The 18382-nt window shown below is 33.7% G+C and overlaps 4 protein-coding genes across 4 annotated transcripts; 3 read left to right on the forward strand and 1 right to left on the reverse strand.

The window, feature by feature from the left end:
* Positions 1-217: 217 nt before the first annotated feature.
* TRIADDRAFT_63771 (expressed hypothetical protein) lies at positions 218-5203 on the forward strand (the record flags this gene model as incomplete). The annotated part of the gene is made up of 2 exons (XM_002110489.1): positions 218-360; positions 3971-5203. The coding sequence occupies exons 1-2, from the start codon at positions 310-312 to the stop codon at positions 5201-5203; spliced, it is 1284 nt and encodes a 427-aa protein (XP_002110525.1). The 5' UTR covers positions 218-309.
* Positions 5204-7234: 2031 nt separating this feature from the next.
* Positions 7235-7879, reverse strand: TRIADDRAFT_4567 (uncharacterized protein; the record flags this gene model as incomplete). The annotated part of the gene is made up of 1 exon (XM_002111037.1): positions 7235-7879. A coding segment is annotated over one exon (645 nt), but the record flags the coding sequence as incomplete, so codon positions are not given.
* A 1737-nt stretch (positions 7880-9616) lies between these two features.
* On the forward strand, positions 9617-13300 carry TRIADDRAFT_54638 (uncharacterized protein; the record flags this gene model as incomplete). The annotated part of the gene is made up of 8 exons (XM_002110490.1): positions 9617-9667; positions 11021-11055; positions 11193-11316; positions 11471-11578; positions 11882-11924; positions 12077-12189; positions 12337-12458; positions 13204-13300. The coding sequence occupies 8 exons, from the start codon at positions 9617-9619 to the stop codon at positions 13298-13300; spliced, it is 693 nt and encodes a 230-aa protein (XP_002110526.1).
* Positions 13301-14551: 1251 nt separating this feature from the next.
* On the forward strand, positions 14552-17818 carry TRIADDRAFT_54639 (uncharacterized protein; the record flags this gene model as incomplete). The annotated part of the gene is made up of 15 exons (XM_002110491.1): positions 14552-14868; positions 15014-15167; positions 15314-15428; positions 15563-15657; positions 15964-16024; positions 16139-16205; positions 16302-16338; positions 16458-16497; positions 16570-16698; positions 16797-16840; positions 16936-17018; positions 17163-17228; positions 17355-17452; positions 17562-17641; positions 17750-17818. The coding sequence occupies 15 exons, from the start codon at positions 14552-14554 to the stop codon at positions 17816-17818; spliced, it is 1455 nt and encodes a 484-aa protein (XP_002110527.1).
* Between the last annotated feature and the right edge of the window lie 564 nt (positions 17819-18382).

The raw sequence follows: 18382 nt of genomic DNA on the forward strand, positions 1-18382 counted from the left end.
CTTCTAGTCTACTCGATCAGTCTTCACTCAGCTGTTATAGTCCAGTCTTCTATACAGCCTGTTCTTACAGACCTACGCCGTGGTCGCCGGTAAAATTATACTACAGCATGTGGTGACAATACTAATACTATAAATACTATAAAATCGACATGTGATGGTATCGAAGCTGGCTGTACTGTATTTAATTTAACGTACGAATACTTTCAATTTGCATAGGCGGAAAAGAGTCGACGACGGTGTTGCAACTGCTGGATCATCAGGTGGAAAAGATTAGGCCTTGAGCGAGAATGCTGCAAGATCATACTGAAAATGAATTCGTACGAGAAATTCGATTCAATAGTGTATCTTGAAGTCAATCAGGTAAGATGAACGATAGCTGCCTCCTTCCGTACTTCAGTGATTGCCAATGGCAGTTAGGGGACTTTGAATCGCTTATATTTTTATCTACTTGGCGGTGACTCATGCAACGAGGTTAAGGTCGCTCATACTAAATCAAGTTGAGTTAGCAACGTTCCTTTTTTTTTGAAGGCCTTGTTAATGGAAACGATGCATGCTTGGGGCCTATCGTTATGCAAAGAATCCGATCCAAATCAAATGCTAGCTTAATACTTCGTTGATACCATTTCTTTAACGGATTGATTCAAACTGAATTTCATATCTCAACGCTAAATTTAATGGGATTGAAGTTTTGCAATAATTATCTACCAATACCAAACTATTGTATGTACTACACGATGGATTGAATTGGTTCTAGTGTTGTTATCGGCATTGAATGCAAATAATTTATCGTGAATGCCAAGCCATGAATTATTGACCGCCATTTAGAGTGAAAGATGAAATGATCATGTGTCGAGTAAATCGTCACAAACGCTATTAAATCGATGTATTCAACTGTATGATTTCTTATCGAATCTCGTACTATGTTGATAATGATGATGGCGCTTCTGATTGACAGAAATAACGTTCATAAATTCCTTGAATCCTGATAGTGAACAGAAGGCCTTTTATGCGTTTTTAACTGAATGTACAGTACATACTGTAAAGTAGCTACAATTTTTTTTTCCCCATTGTAGTTTCTGTTCTCGGAGTTTGATCTTCGATATCAAGTAATAATGTATTCTTGATAAATGGAGGGAGACCTGTAGACTAGTTGTCGCACTTACTATAGGTTAGAATGATTTAAAAATACATATAGAAAGATAGAGATATTTTACTACATCAATCCTTCAATTTTTCTAATACATATATGTCGCTCTTGGCTTATAAACCTTTGTAATAGTGGAGAAGCATTATCATAAATTAGGGATATTTATCATTACCTTTGTAATGGACTAAAGGAGATGTGTCCTTCATTTTTTAAACACTTTGGTAATAAGCTTAGAATAAGTCGGTAACAAGACAGTAACTTAAAAGGGGCATTCTGAAATGTATATTAGTCATGAATGCACCATTTTCTTAAATTCATATTCGCCTGATAATGCTATATACTGTACTGTAATTATTATACAGTACGTATGTAATATAATCGACTGTGTTCTGTACGAAAACTGCCGCCTAACTTAACCGATGGGACTATGAACCATAGCAAGAGCAGTAGATGATCACGTTCGCTCAAACAACCGTGTGATAATGAGCTGTTAATTCGTTAACGTTGAAAAGTTTGACAATATTGAACGATTAGTCTTCCGTTAAGTGACTAACTAGTTGATTAATTAATATAATTTGTCACTGGGTGTGTGCTCGCTTAAAAGTGTTGGAAATACTGTGACTTGTAAGATTTCCGCCACACCCTATCCATCTCACAGACACCTGTCAAAGATTTCAATCTCTTCAATAGCAGTGTTTCTCCCTTAAATATTGCCACACACGTTCACTGCAGATTGGTCAAAAATTAAAGTGTGTGATAATTCTGGAGAATTGATGTACTATGTATTAGATACGTGTACTATATGTCACCATTACGACTCTGTCATGATCGATATATTTTCTATTCAACGCTCCTATAGTATTTAGAGTAAGCGTTCATGTTACAAAGTTAAGACGGAAAGTATCAAGAAACCTGAATGCATTCGATTATTTGCAGTTTTATCGTTGATATATTCTGTACATATGCAGTAGTTCGGTGTTGATGGACTGAATAATTTAGTTTCATATTTTTAGCTTGAAATTAGTATCTCTTCCTGGAATTATTTACTTTACCGATACTGCAATATTGACATAAACAGCATGAAAGCTTTTTTGTCTAGTATGTCTTCATTAGAGACCCTTAGAGTAAGGGTATCCAGTCTTCAAAGTACACTACAGTGATTATGCATATCATTGTAACGTTAAAATGCCTTTTCAAACCTAGAACAATACTATGTACGCTCAAATGTACATAATGTAGGCGTGAAGGTGCCTTCTGCATAAAAAAGTACTGCCTAGGATTAGTATCCTATTATACTTGACTACCGTAGTATACGGTACGTTGCACAACATTTGATAAAAGAATCATTTGAAAGTTTAGCGTTCATGTTTATCTTTACTTTGGTAACTAAACATAGATTTATCTAGAGTGCGTTCAATGATAATGAAATCGTATTATATGTGTCAATTATAACTTATATACAGTACTATATATATATACTGTATATATAATGACGTTTTTTTTATTGCGTACTAATTCAAGTGTTGTGTATGCCGTATGAATTTCTATAGTGCATCAACAGTTGAAATGTTGAATACATTAGTTAGTGGCTTGTTGTAATCGTAAAAAAATATTAATTCTAAATTAAGCAATCAACAGTTCAATTTGAAAAAGAATACCATAAGTAATTCACGTAGAATGATTTTGATCATTTTTACGCCTTGATCATGATCAAACCACGCGCAATTGCCTAATTGTCCTCATGCATTCTCATAGAGGCTTATTGCGTGCTTTACACGTTGTCTTTTGCTCTCGTAGTAGAAGCCACGGAGATAAATTATATTGTTTGTTGTCTTTATTGTCGTTAGTAACCCACAGAGATAGTAGTCTGCTATACTCTATTGTGCAAAAAAGTGTACAATGAAAATGTCAATAGATAGCATAAAAATTTGTCTATTCCTGCACTAACTATATAAATTATATCTGGACTCGTATTACTACTAGATCTTGTCATGTGTAAAATTTAAAAGTGACAAATGAGGGTTAAGCGCTATGCGTTCTCAAATTGAGAGAGAGGTAGTAGAACGGCATAAATGTGAGGCAGTTATTTTTGGTAGTTCGATCTATCACCTAGAGTATACGAGCTAGCAAAATTATAAAAGATTAGATAAATACTAGATTGAATAACCCTTCTTAGCCTAGGCATTTTATATTATAGTCTAAAAGCGGCTCATGGTGTTTTAATGATAATTACGAGACGACGCTTACAATATTACGTACAGTACTGTATAGTAGGTCATGCTGATAATTGAGTGTGTAATAATAATATAAAAAAATTAATAATTATTACAATAACGATTCGTTCAATCTTACCGTTCTCTCTTTTATACTGTACTGACATCGATTGTAGTTATGTATGATAATAATAACATTAATAATGTAGATTTACCAGTACGCAATAAATCATACTGGAGTAGCTAAAGAAATTGAGTTATCCTTTAATTCTGATCAAAAGCATCGTGTGCTAACAGAATAATAGCAAATGGTATTAAGCTGATAGGAGAGGCATAGTAGTAACCTTAAATATGAATTATGGAGAGATTGTGCTTACTGAATGGTTGGTTAATTAAATTTAAAAAGGAATCACAAGTAGTTAAATCAACCCTGATATTCAAACAAGGTTTATACTCTATATTTATTGTACATAACTGCTATGATTGGATTACGGAAAGCAATGTCGATGACTTTGATCTGCATTAATTGATCACAGATAGGCGCTTACGTAGCGATCTTTCGTTGCATTTACAGAAATAGTAATATCATTTATTTTTATCAACAATATAGGCCTATGGAATTTATCGAGAAGATTCAAACCTCACACATGTACGGTGTAGGATTTTAGCTATCGCAATTAGTTTACTTTGTTTGGTAGCGGTTGTTGTACCTTTATATTTATTAAGTAACACTTGGGGCTCTACTTCTGTACAAGCCTCTGAACCGATAGTCTCCCAATTTGATAATTCACTCATTATCCCTGAAAAAACTATTCGACACAGTGCTAGTCCTTGTCATTCGCCAGCTTTCTTATTAGCTATCATTCACTCCGCTATTGGCAACTTCGATTATCGTCAAGGAATTCGTCAATCGTGGGGCAATAAGAAATTATTTAACACGCCTGATAGGCCTCATTTATGGAGGGCATTATTCGTTATTGGTAAAACACAAAATGAGACAATCAATGCTAAAATCGAGCAAGAATCGCGATTATATGGTGATATCATTCTTGGAGAATTCATCGATAGCTATCAAAATTTAACTTATAAAACTTTATTGGGTATGAAATGGGCTTATACATATTGTAAGCCACGATTTATATTAAAAGTAGATGATGATGTCTTTGTCAACACATTTTTGTTATATAATGAATTATTGAAATCAAAAGACACGCACGATTTCTATACTGGATACGGACATATCAATGCTCGTCCGTTTCGCAACAAGCTTCATAAATGGTATGTGTCCTATCAAGATTATGAACAGGAATATTTTCCAGATTACTGTTTTGGCGGTGGTTATGTATTGTCAGGAGATATGCTTGGAAAGATATTAAGTGTTGAGCCTAGTGTCAAAAAATGTAATTTGGAAGACGTTTACACTGGTATGCTAGTCAAGAAGGTAAAAGGTAAAATTGCTCACGATAATAGATTTGAAAGTTATTATAGTTTTTATCGATTTTGGTTACTATCACGACCCTGTAATTATAAGGCGATCATGTTACAGCATGGAATACCACAACCTGGATATCATGCGCATTTAACTGCCATTGCAAAAAATAGTTACAATTCAAAGCATTGTCAGTGCTTGCCTTTAAGCCGTTTATGTTATCAGTCTAATTCTTGGCTTTCTATATGTCTTTATTTTGTGGTATTTTGTATGATTGGCGTATTATCGCATCGTTTATTGATGAAAATTACAGCTGTTCGATTGGCTTACGTAGCAATGATGAGTTTTATAACAGATACAATGTCACGAGGTCTCTTAATTGCCAAATCTTTATCCGATACACCAAAGCAATAAAGTAAATGATTACATTTAAAAGGATTCAATCTAGGCTTTAATTTCTGACTTTTTCATGAGTAGAATAATTTTTTATTATTAGTGCATGTATTTGTGGATAGCTATGATTAAACAACTAGTAATTATTCTGATTTTTATTTGGATCGTTGTACATAGTTGTCCATGTCTGCAGGGTATTTAGCAGATTTAATGAATGATACACTGTCATGAAGGACTGTTTAATAGTATTTCTGCTGCACTTGGTAAATTCTAATTCATTAAGATGCCAATTTTAATATGCCTAATTTGCTATGGAACATGGGCAGCCTCCATTCTTCCTGTTAAAATCCAATATTAGATAATAATTTTGATATTGCAATGCATTAGCTTCATTATCGTATTACCTATAATATAGCAAAATTGATATGCAAGATTGGAGGATATTTAACTAATAGTCATATTAAAATTATTGCATAGCGGCTGGTTCGAGAAATGCACTCCTTTTTCGTTTGTCTCTTTCAAAGTTATTACGTACGCGAGTTGGTAATCTTGTAATAATTATAATTAGACAGTAGTAGATGTTTTCAATCTTGTCAAACGTGTACGATTAACTAACGTTTTTCATATTTTGGGCGTTGTTTGAATATTGTACGTAATGGGTGCCTTACCATTTATCGAGAATTGTGGTGACTTATTAACTACATATGCTTAAGGTAATTTTGGTAAAATATTTTGGAGATGCTTTATAATTCCTTGGCTACATTATGCTGGTCATAATGATTTTCTTAGGTTAGTAGTACATGCCCTGGTTCGTACTTCTTTGTGCACGTTTGCAAAAGTTTTTTGATGTGTTTTTGTCACTTTCCACCGTAGCACAATAAGATGTATTTACTGTACGTTGATACGCACAGTATTTGCGTTGTGCTGTCTGCTGTTTGTACTAACCGTGTTATACTATCAATAAAAAAATTGAAAGTTTGAGTAAGGATAATGTGTTTTATTGCATTCTCTTGATTTAGTAATGAAATCAAGGAGATATTTATATATTTAACTGCAAGAAAATATCAAATCCAAATTGAAATGTGTGTATAATGTACAGTACTATCTATTTTCTGTGTAGGTACAAAGAGTAGATTATATAGGTAAACCCGAATAGTTGAAAAAACACGGTAGAACAACAAGCAGTGATTATTTTACATCACGTAAATACAGATACATACATTACTTTCATTGCAAATTTCTTAGCGCTATCTTTTAGTTATCATTAGTCAATGGTGATAAATAATTGAATTACTGTCATTTTCATTCAGTAATAATTTTACATATACGACTCGTATATAATGATGGATATTATATATAAGAATTATTTTGCTTAGATTTAACTTTAAGTTAGGAATATCGCTAGAGTATTTGTCGAGTGTATAAAGTATATTCAACACTTTATAATTCAGCAAATTGGTATATATTATTACATTCTATAAATTTGCTAAGTCAGAATACGATAGAGTTACATCTTTTGCTATCGTTGCATTTTTTTTATTGATGATGTAGTTACCTTTGAATAATTATTATTAGTTTCTCTGAGCATTAACTTCGTTTACTTTAAGGCTATTAGTATAGGTTATCAAGAGCGGTTAGTTCTTGTTGAAAAGTGCAAAGATTTATTAAAGTTCGGTGCAGCAGTAATAGAATATATATATATACTGTTTGTCATATTGTCGAATGCAAGGGGAAAATTTGAACTCGTTTCAAAAAAAGTTGCAATGATACACCACTAATGATACTCACAATAGTGATTAGGACAATATAGAAATAAATTCGAGAAGTCGATCGATAACATAAATGTATAATGGATAAACACTGGCAGTGTTTTAAAGTATAGGCTTTTCTAGCAATTGCAGTCAGAGCAATGTGATACTGTGGCTTAGGTACTCCATGTTGCAATATAACTGATTTGTAATAGCATAATCTTGGTAATAGCCAGAATCGATAAAAGCTGTGAAAGCTATGAAATCTACTATCGTGAATTGGCTTTCCATTGACCCGATTGACTAGAATACCTGTGTAAGCATCTTCTAATCTTACTTTTTTAATTCTAGGTTCAACACGTAATATCTTTCCAAGTAGATCTCCTGACAATACATAGCCACCACCGATGCAATAATCTGGAAAATATTCGCGTGGATAGTCTTGAAATGGTACATACCATTTATGAAGTTGATCACGATGAGGGCGAATATGGAAATGACCGTATCCAGTATAAAAATCGTGCTTATTCTTCAGTTTCAGTAATTCATTATACAGCAGAAATGTGTTAACAAAGACATCATCATCTACTTTCAATATAAATCGTGGCTTACAATATGTATAAGCCCATTTCATACCCAATAAAGTTTTATAAGTTAAATTTTGATAGCTATCAATAAACTCTCCTAATATAATATCACCATAGAGTTGTGATTCTTGCTCGATTTTAGTATTGATTGTTCCATTTTGTGTTTTACCAATAACGAATAATGCCCTCCACGAATGAGATCGATCAGACGTGTTGGATGATTTTTGACAGCCCCACGACTGACGAATGGCTTGACGATAATTGAGATTATCAATAGCAGAAAGGATAATGGCTATTAGGAAAGCAGGCGAATGACAAGGGCTAGCACTGTGTCGAATGATTTTCTCTGTTAAAGATTCATCAAAAATAAATGAAATATTCCCTTTCGAATTGTTCCTACTTATTCTAGTACGATTTAAGACATTGTATGAAATTGTATATCTTGCACTTACGTTATAAGCAAGTTTAGATCTTATGATTAGAGTAATAGTAACTGTTGCAGCTAAGGTCAAAATGAAGAAATATGAAATCATATGTTTTACTCTCATAACCATGCGAATGAATGAGTTTATCTTACGGAACTAGATTAGTGTTCTAAATATGGTGTATTATCTCCAAGTTGAATATGGTCCAATTATAGCAGTAACATAAACTGAAATATTCATATCATAAACATCAAATTGCGGTATTATTAACTCTGTTATGATTAGTATTGGACGATGTTGGTTTCCGAGCCAAGTGGATTAGAAGCATCGATAGTAAGTAAATATGGAGAGTGCAGAGTTGTTTGGCTTTGTCTATTTATTTCACAGATATAGTAGTATTCCTTCCTGTACAAGTGAATTAGTCCACGGCATGCAGACACCTAGCCGGTGTTTCTACTCTAGCAGGATGCTGCATCTTGTCATTTTTAGAAGCGAATACATCACTTGTATAAGTACATAAAGAACATCAAATAGTCTTGATCCATTTGTGCTTGCATAGCTAAGCAATGGGTTCAAGGATTGATGGCTATCTACTCACTTGAATGATCCTTGACCTACAGTATTCTATCGTAAGCAGTACAGTACTGTCCAGTGCAGTATAACAGCCTTGGGTGATATTGTTCCTGGCAAATGACTGTACAGTTAGTGTACTGTAATCAAGCTATGGATTGAGTGCTTACCTTGAAAGATAGTACAGTGTACAGTATTATCGATCTGTGGTACTGTACACTGTACACTAGTACACTGCTGTAATCAGAGTACAGTACAGTACTGTACAGTACGGCAGAGATCTTCCTGGTCTGGTCCGGTCCGGACCAGAATGGAATTCAACCCTTTGAATTGGTTAAGTGCCCATACGCACTTTGAATTACTATAGTAATTCATTACGATACTGTACCCAATCACGGGAATCACGGTGATCCTGGTAACACCGGAATTAGAAATTCATGGTACCAGTACGGCGAGCAGTTTGTTACTTTCTCTTCTACTGTATACTGTTGGTAGATTCTCCCTTTGGTTTCTATCAATGATTACAGTACAGTACAATACAGCATGTCTACAGTATACAGTACTGTATACTGTAGACTGTAGATGCAGAAATTGAAACGGAATTATTTTAGTAACGGTACAATACAGTACCGTATTGACGGGTGACGTCGCCTACAGTATGACGATACTGTACAGTGTACAGTACAGTACCGTACAGTACAGTACTGTATACTGTAGACTGTACTGTAGTTGTAGAAATGGAAACGGAATTATTTTAGTAACGGTACAGTACAGTCCGTATTGACGGGTGACGTCGCCTACTGTACAGTGTACAGTACTAGTGTACAGTATGACGATACGGTACAGTTACTACAGTACTGTACTGTACTGTACTGTACACCGTGAACTGTACAGTACACAGTAGTACTGTACAGTACAGTACAACAGCACTGTACTGTTTACTGGTGCTTTCCTCAACAGCATTCCACCTGGACCTGGCTTCCTTATTTGTACCGCTTCATTGCCATCTCACGGGCCATTTTCGATATTGCCTTGTGAAGATTTGCAGTTGAAAAATATTCCTTTCCACTTTTTGAACCAAGTTGTGGTTGATATCCTACAAGTATGGGAAATCGACAGTCGACTTTTACTGAGGAGCAACTGGAAAAGTATCAGGTACACTTGTTGAGGTAGTCATGTTTGTTGAAATGAATCTGTTTATATTGTAAGCAAATAAACATGCCGAAATGTTCAAACTTCTTTAGGCCAGTCTATTAAGAGAATTCAGTAATGAAGTTATTCAAAGTGGGGAGTAGGTACAGTACATTATGTTGACTTGATATCCACATTCCAGTTATCCTGGAACCTATTATAGTGATTTGATTACAAGAATTTCCTTATTTATAACCATGATTGCAATTTGAACGCGTGTTATTTACAGCACTTGGAATGCGTCATGAATTTATTAGTAGCACACAATATTAAGACGACGAATTCAATTTCACTTACGACCAAGTCAAATGGATATGCACAAATGGCGTAGATAAAATACTTGATGTTGTCATGTAATCTAGGCCTAGTCAATAATTTGGCATTTTGTTTTTATTGATCACAAGTCCATTCCACTTAGTATCATATGAAAATACAACCTCCACTGTAATGATAGACATAATCTTGGAGAATAATTGTCTAGCGTTCAATTCCATTACATGCAAAAGTAAAATGGGCCAGGGATTGACTGGTAGATCTCCAGTAAAAATTTCTTATACGCACGATACTGTATCAATTATACCGGTCATGGTGATATCAGTGAATTCAATACTTGATAATTAATCATGCAGTTAGAAAAAATTCGCTAATATTGATCTACTGCATATTCAAATTCACTAGACGGCGCAGTATCCACAAGTTTAAAAGTGGAGACTATAAATTGCGACCTCAATGTTAATTTACGCCCAAAAAATATCCATAAAACTGGTCGATGCTAATAGTGTAGTCATACACGAGTAGATAAGCCTGGTAACTGTACAATTTGCACCTACAATGGAGAATTGACCATTTTACTATTTTAGTACTTTATTTTATATTTTTGGTACGGGCGGAAGTCAAGTTGTTCTTAACCATGAAACCCTATCCACAGTACGAACAGATCAGTAAATATGACACATTTATCATCAGCTCTTTATTAGTACGAAGATGACAAGGGAGATACGGAACTAATGCTCCCATTTTCGTGAATAGAATAATATTAGTTATGAGCATTTACGCCAATCATTGGCTTTAAAATCCCTGAAATTAGAACCAACTCATTCACTTTTATTTACGTCAAGATGATATAACTGATTTAGGAGATAGGAAGAGCATTTCGCATTATTTTATATACTCGTATTGATTGATTGATTTCGATACATGTACAGTATTATCATAGTTTACAGAATACAGCATTATCCAAATAATTGTACTATTATACTCTTCCGCACTTGAACAGTTGAACAGTTCTTAAATACAATTTAATGTGTTCTCTTTCAGGATTGTACCTATTTTACACGAAATGAAATCCTAACGTAAGTATGAAAACGTACTATAGTGATGATATTGGTTCTTACTCCCATCTACTTTTACGAACACTATTATTAATCTACATTACAGTAGCTATCTGAAGAAATGTTATACTTTAACATCCATTGTCGTCGTTTCTTAGGGCTTACGTCAAGTTTTGTGAATTAGCGAATATTAGGGGAAAGGTTGCTCTTAAACAAGATTATAGCAAGGCTATGAAATTAAGAATTGGCCCTGATGCGATCAAAGAATCAGAAGCTTTAAGGGTATTCATTTCTTGATAGACGGTGTAGTTTCACTATAAGTATAAAGTATAAGAAATCTTGTTCCATCTTGTGATATGCGCCCTATGACATTTTGATATTGGATGACTTCTTTGGTGCCTACTCCTACAATGATGTTGTCCTCTCAATAATATAGGAGAATCCTTTCGCAATGAGAATCTGCCAAGTATTCTCCACCACCGAACGTCCTGGATACTTAAGCTTTAACAATTATTTGAACATGATGACTGTTCTAAGTGACCGGGTAATTTTTAATTACTAGTTCATATTATTCAGACATCGGTCTAGATCTACTATTTTGCGTCGTAATGATATCCATCTTGTACTGCTTTCATGCAGACATTTATGTCTGACCTGTGTAACTGTCCTGCAACTTATAGATGATCCGGCTATTAGATAATTATGCATAATAACCGGAATTCGGGCTGTAGCTGTAACATAGATATAGTTTATAGTAGTCCTATTTGTTTGTATCAATTTTTTCCAAAACATCTAAATGAAATAATAGCAAGAAATGCTCTTTACTGATATTCTCTTATCGATACAGGCACCCGCCGAGCTGAAAGCGGCGTACGCCTTTAGAATTTACGGTATGTGTATTGTAAGATTCATTTGCACTTAATCATAAACAGCATAAACAGCTAAATACCTTTTATCCAGTACTCGCTGTTTGCTTCGGATAATTTAATATTGGACGTTTACTGTAATAAATATATTAAACTGTATATTGATATGTATTTAGATTATAATGACAGCAATTATTTAGAAGATGACGATCTAAAGCATGCCTTAAAGGATTTGTTATTCGGTGTAGACGAGTTACCTAGTAAAGAAGTGAATATGATCGTCAATGAGGTTAAACGAATTTTAATATTACAAGATGAATTTACAAAGTAGTTGGACCGTATGCTTTACTGCAATTGTTTATTACCTAATTGGCAGATATTTTATCTTTTATTGTGCACATGATAAGACTTTTTTTGCTTATTGAATGTACTGTAGATTATGAGAGAAGCTGACTTGGATGACGATAAAAAGTTATCGTATATGGAATTCGAACATGCTATCTTAAAATCTCCAAACTTTCTACAGTACGTAAACACTCTAATTTCTCTTTATCAAAGGTCAGTTCATTATCGATGTTATGGCATCAAATTACAAACCCAAATCGAATTTCTTTTTCAGGAACTTTCATGTACGATTATAACAAGGGAAGTGCGTGAATATATTTTTATAACGGCTGTTTCTCGTTTATTGTTCACTATTGAGTAATTCTTGTAACAGCTGACTTTAAAAGATGTTATCAAGCAGTTTCTGGGGAGTGAATGATATAGACAGTTTATTGCTCCAGTTATTTGTTGTCTTTGCCGTGGTTTAACGCAATCTTACGGTTTGTTTCTATTGTTTAAAAAAATTTACAGGTATTGATACTATGCATATCGATACAGCGTATTTAATGCTGTGTTGATCTAATCTACAGTCTCGTGTTCTGTTATAGTTACTGCCCTGTATTCATGTTAGGGATCGACAGTAACTATTACTTCAATTTATTTTACTAAAGTGAATTATTTTATTTATTTCTTTATCAATTTTTTGATTAATTTCTTATCATGTATATTTGTTGGGAGTGATATGTGTGTATGTCTCTTCATTAAGATACAGTATATTGTAGTTCTTGCTTCTTACTTTAAATTTATTCTTTACTGACATGATAACATTATTATACTAGCTAATTTGCTGTTATGATAGCAATCAATTATATTATATTTTACAGCTAAGCACTGTATCATTAGCATATTTTGATACAGTTGTCACACTGTTATAAAGTTATCTTCTATGTTGATAATTTTCCCTATATACTATCGTCAGGATAGTTCGAACACGAACTTTTGATATTTTTAAATTTACAAAAATCGATATAAATACGAGCTTGACTTGTGATGCATTCACTGTTGCTAATTTTTGAAATGTTTTTTTCAACTGGATACAATACTTTATTCGTCGAATTTAAAATAAGTAGTTCAATATTACCAACTGTTAAGATCTAAGGTAATTCAATCTCTGTAAGGTTTTGAGTAATGATACACATATATAGATTTGATTAAAATAAAATCTAAAGGTTATCGTATTAACAGCTCGTAAAAATATGCTTTGATCGGTTGCAATGAACGAAAGACTATGTGAAAAGTATTCATACTATGAAGTGGAGGCATCCACAGCTAAGAAAATCTGTATATGATGAAGGAATGGTATCCAATCAAAATCAGGAAATTGTTGATATACTGTATAAAGCTTTTGAACATAGCTGATCGATTAATTAGATGGCTATCGATATTGGAAGTTATGAAGAGGATTTTAATACAGTGTAGTTGAATATACATCAGACTCATTCAAGCGCACATTATTGTAACTGCCAGTAGATTAATTATTTACGCGTATCTATTTATGCATTTAGTTGTGATTATCCGTCGAATGTCTTCACGTGTTGCTCAATATGAACAGTTTCAGTTACAGATAGTTTATATGATCTATCAGGAACAATTGGAAGAATTTTTAACTTCTCCGTTAATCAATTTGAATAATGAAAATTAATCAAGCAGACGCTTTATTCTATTTTATTCTTCATTTCTTTTTACACCTTTATATATTTTACAGTATTATCCTGGTACTAGTGTACAATTAGTAATTCTAACTTGGTTGTACAATGTACATGCTGCTATTATGGATAAGTGACGCCTTAATGATTTACGCTGACATAGTTCAGGTCGACTTTTGATATTCAAAATTTTCACAACAGAATAAGCTGCAGGAGCTTGTTCGAGTGAAAAATTGCCAATTTTACATGTTCGAGCTGTTGGAGACTAACGCAATATGGAGGCTCCTTTATAGCAAAGAGACTGAAACAGATCCACTGTTTGCATACTATCTTATGTATTGGCTATGGCCGGTAGTAGAGTTCTATACACATATTACCTATCTCGATTACGTCACACCTCCCGCGTCTGTCCATCCAATGTCTGCTTGTCACGTTCTTCTTGAATGGTTCGAGGTTGGAACCGAACCGACTTGTCATGCGCTGTAGGATGAGCGTGTTGGAAGCAAATTATCCCAGTAATGTTAGTGTATATATAGTGCTGTGGCTACTGATTGAGCGGTAGCATTAAGATTGCCACAAGGTCGAGGTCTTCCATGACTAGCTAGCCTAGCATGATCAGACATGGCGTGCTATGCTTGCAATAGGAGATTCACGATCAATTTATTAGCCCTTGTAACGGATAGCAGTCGATTTTATTTGTATGCACGTTCATTAAAGTCAGGAGTTGGAGCACAGTGGAATAGTGGTGTAGGTTACAGTAGAGGGATTTCAAGTTTAGGAGGTCAATTGAATCAAGTAAAAGAAGAATCCAATGTGCAAGTATCACCAGATGAGAGTGGAATAGAGTTGGCGGTAAACTTGAGCCAACAAGGAGAGTTGCAAGACGATCAAGATACATTCAATCGTAATGGACATATTTCTAAGCAAGAAGACTTGAGGTAATGTGATAGCGAACAATTGTACTATAGCATTGAAAGTAATAGGACGTATTAAGGCTGCACATAGTACGTGTAGAGATTAACGATGGAATGCTAATCGAAATGATTTTGTTGCTTTCCATGGACTATCTTTAACAACCGGTAGAAATAGTCAAAATGATATTAGAGATGAAAGTAGAGCGATGTCGGAAGATCTGAATAAAAAAAAACTGATAGTGAAATCTAATAGTGCAGTTAAGAATCATAAAGACTTTCAAAGCATTCCAAGTGATCGATTGCATTTATTTTGTGGCGACAAGGTAAGAATATGCAATGTTGCTTGAATTTGCTTGCTGCCATACCAGCTGAGCAATAGGGGAATCTTATAGCGACGGTAGCATAGAATTCAGTAGGTTATTTTCAGTACTAACGTGAGTTTTCAATGATGCCTTCATCTTAAATGTAGTTAAGTTTGCAGTTATGGGAGCACTATCAGAAAACACGCCAGACTGAAAGTACTTTGGACCAAAAGATGCAGCTTAGGTCAGCTCTTCTACATGCTATAAAGACTGTTTATAAAGGTATGATATGATCACGGTCATGAACTACTAGAACGATAACCTACACTTCTAGTAGTCATATCACAATTTAGGTCATGTACAAGCCAGTACAATACAGCAATTTTCATTGATGGATACAATCTCTTTATACGTAGATGCTTCTCTGCATATTGTTGGATCTTCAACCAATGGATTCGGTAGTGAAGATAGTGATATCGATTTTTGTGCCGTTGTAAATAATAATAGAGAGGTAAGGTCGACATGCCAATTTACATGATTTAAATTAAATACACCTTTAATGTTAAACTACAACAGTAACATTAATGAATTAATAACTGGCTAAGATGGGAAAAGATTAAAGCGATTTACTTTACTAATTTCATCATGCAGGGACTATTAAAAAAGAAAGAAAGAGAGGGTGCTTCTCTTTCTTTCTTTTTTAATAGTCATTCCTTTCTGAGCGCAATGCACTAACATAATCATATTTAACATGACCTGATATGTAGAACAATTTCTACTAAAATTTCATTTATAATTTGTAATTTCTATGTTTCAGTTCACCCGTCGTAAGACGTTATATGCGTTATCCAATCTCCGTGCAAAATTAGCCACATTACGTATGTTACATTATCGACTTGGCAATTTCATGTTTTTAGAAGAATAAGGATAATGTCTTTGTCTTGATAGATAGTAACTTAAATAGTAAAAGAATTCATTAAATTCATTGATAGGATACTTGAAGGATGTTAGACTTATACCTGCTGTAGTTCCGATTTTGGAGTTTCAGGACTGCGTATCGTTAGTTTACTTTCTAGACTTTTTCTTATGCATTTGAATTGGATCGTCTTTAACGTAAATTATGTTTTGCTTTCATTTAATCTTTTTTTTCTATAGTGGATTTAATTGTGATATAAGCATTAACAATGATACGGTTAGTACAAGTAGAAAAATTTTGCCGTAATTTCCTGATATAGATATTTATTAAAAGCACAAGACCAATTTTATGGTACTTTTTCTAAATCTTACAATGTTTTATTTCATACGATATAGGGAATACGGAATACCCATTTATTATACGCATATTCGTTGTGTACGTTGGATTGTAGATTCCATAAAGAATCAGTTTATCGTTATCATTGTATTAACGCTTAATTTTGTTTAGGCGATGATAGGGTTGCACCGCTTGTTAAATTTATCAAAATGTGGGGACACTATTACGGCATCAATAAGTCTCAGTATGGCACCTTATCTAGCTATGCCGTAGTAAATTTAGTTATTAATTATCTTCAAGGTAACTGCTTCAAATGCTGAATGTTAAAAGTGTATTCTTATTGTAAGATATTAAGATGTATATGTAGGCATTAAGTGATAATCCTTGTTTGTCAACAGAATGTGATCCACCTGTGTTGCCGTTCTTGCAAGAGGATTTTCCAGTAATATTGATTAGACAATGATTAACTATGGATCATCTCGATGCTGCGATCAGTTATACTTTAATCAATAACAACGATGTTACTGCTTATTTTAGAATATCTTTAGGAAGAAGTCATCACTTAACAGTATACCCAAGCGTAGCAAAAGCGTCGACTTATCAGGAATTCCTCAAAATTTGTATGTACTTTCTCTTTGAATGTCTTTATTGACTAGATCATTTAGAGAAATGCTAAATGGCTGCATTAGCAATTACAGTACCAAGATATATTCTCTACTTTCACACTATTCTTCATATAAGCTTGTTTAAATTTTGATTTGTAGAAGTAAGAATCAAAAAACTATAGGAGAGTTACTCATTGGATTTTATAGACATTATGCTGTATTTAAGTGAGTATTTTCTAACTATCGAACATAGTTTGTATTTGTTTGTTGTTATTACAGATATCAATATCGGTAAATTAAATTGCGTAAGTATAATCGTACTAGTGCTAACTTTTTAAATTGGCTGTATAGATGGTCAAACTACATAATATCAATAAAGAAAGGCAAGTTTCCGTTGGATTGGAGACACAAATTTATGACTGCTAAAGCCCACTATATAAATATTGAAGGTGAGTATGTCAGTGTACTGTCATTCTTTGTTTATCAGGTACAGTCACTCGTAAAATAGTTGTTGCATAAAGATTTAAAGTGAATATTTCTTTTACTTTACAAATTTAGAACCATTTGAGGATAAAAATGTTGCCCGCTCCATACGAAGTAGAAAGAAATATGAGAAAATAAAGATAGCGTTTAATATGGTAAATAACAATGTTAAATTGATGCAATAAATACAATAGTTCATAATTAATCAATTGATTAACGGCTTGATTTAACTACATCATGTGTTAATCGTATTGTTATTTTAGGGGGAAAAGGCCCTCAGACAAAACCCTGACTTAAAGTCTTTATTTTCGTTTTCACTTAATGAGAATTAGTAAAATGCTATTAACGTGTTGAGGCTATGATTATCTGCTGTATTTATTTCATGCAAACTACATTTATGGACTCCCTACGACGATCTTCAGTTAATTGCAGTATTGGAAGAATCTTTATTGCAATGCATTCAGGCACTGCAGCAGTTCTATGACTGATTATATTGCAACATGAAATAAGTTTGTAAAAGATAATAAAACTGATTATTTTTGCTTGCAAACTATAACTACCTAAGCGTAAAGTGCTTTACCATCAAGATTGACACCCAAATGAGTTAATGTTATATGATGTACGTATAATTTATATATATGTATATATCGTATTCTTAGTACTGCAAGTCGTCAGCTAAGTGTAACCTTTTGGTGAGTTACAGTATCCTCGCAGAATATCCGATCTCTCTTAGACGGTGATGCTTCGATATAGAGTATGAGATCAAAATTATTCGCCTAAAATGTGTGGAAGACTAAAGGTCTAAGTTATATTGGTCTATATCAAACTGTAATTGTGATTCATATGGATGTACATCAGTGATACAGTGTAGAATGCAGTAGTAATCTAAAAGTGTT

Source organism: Trichoplax adhaerens, genomic scaffold, assembly GCF_000150275.1.
Source record: "Trichoplax adhaerens TRIADscaffold_3 genomic scaffold, whole genome shotgun sequence".
Classification (NCBI taxonomy): Eukaryota; Metazoa; Placozoa; class Uniplacotomia; order Trichoplacea; family Trichoplacidae; genus Trichoplax; species Trichoplax adhaerens.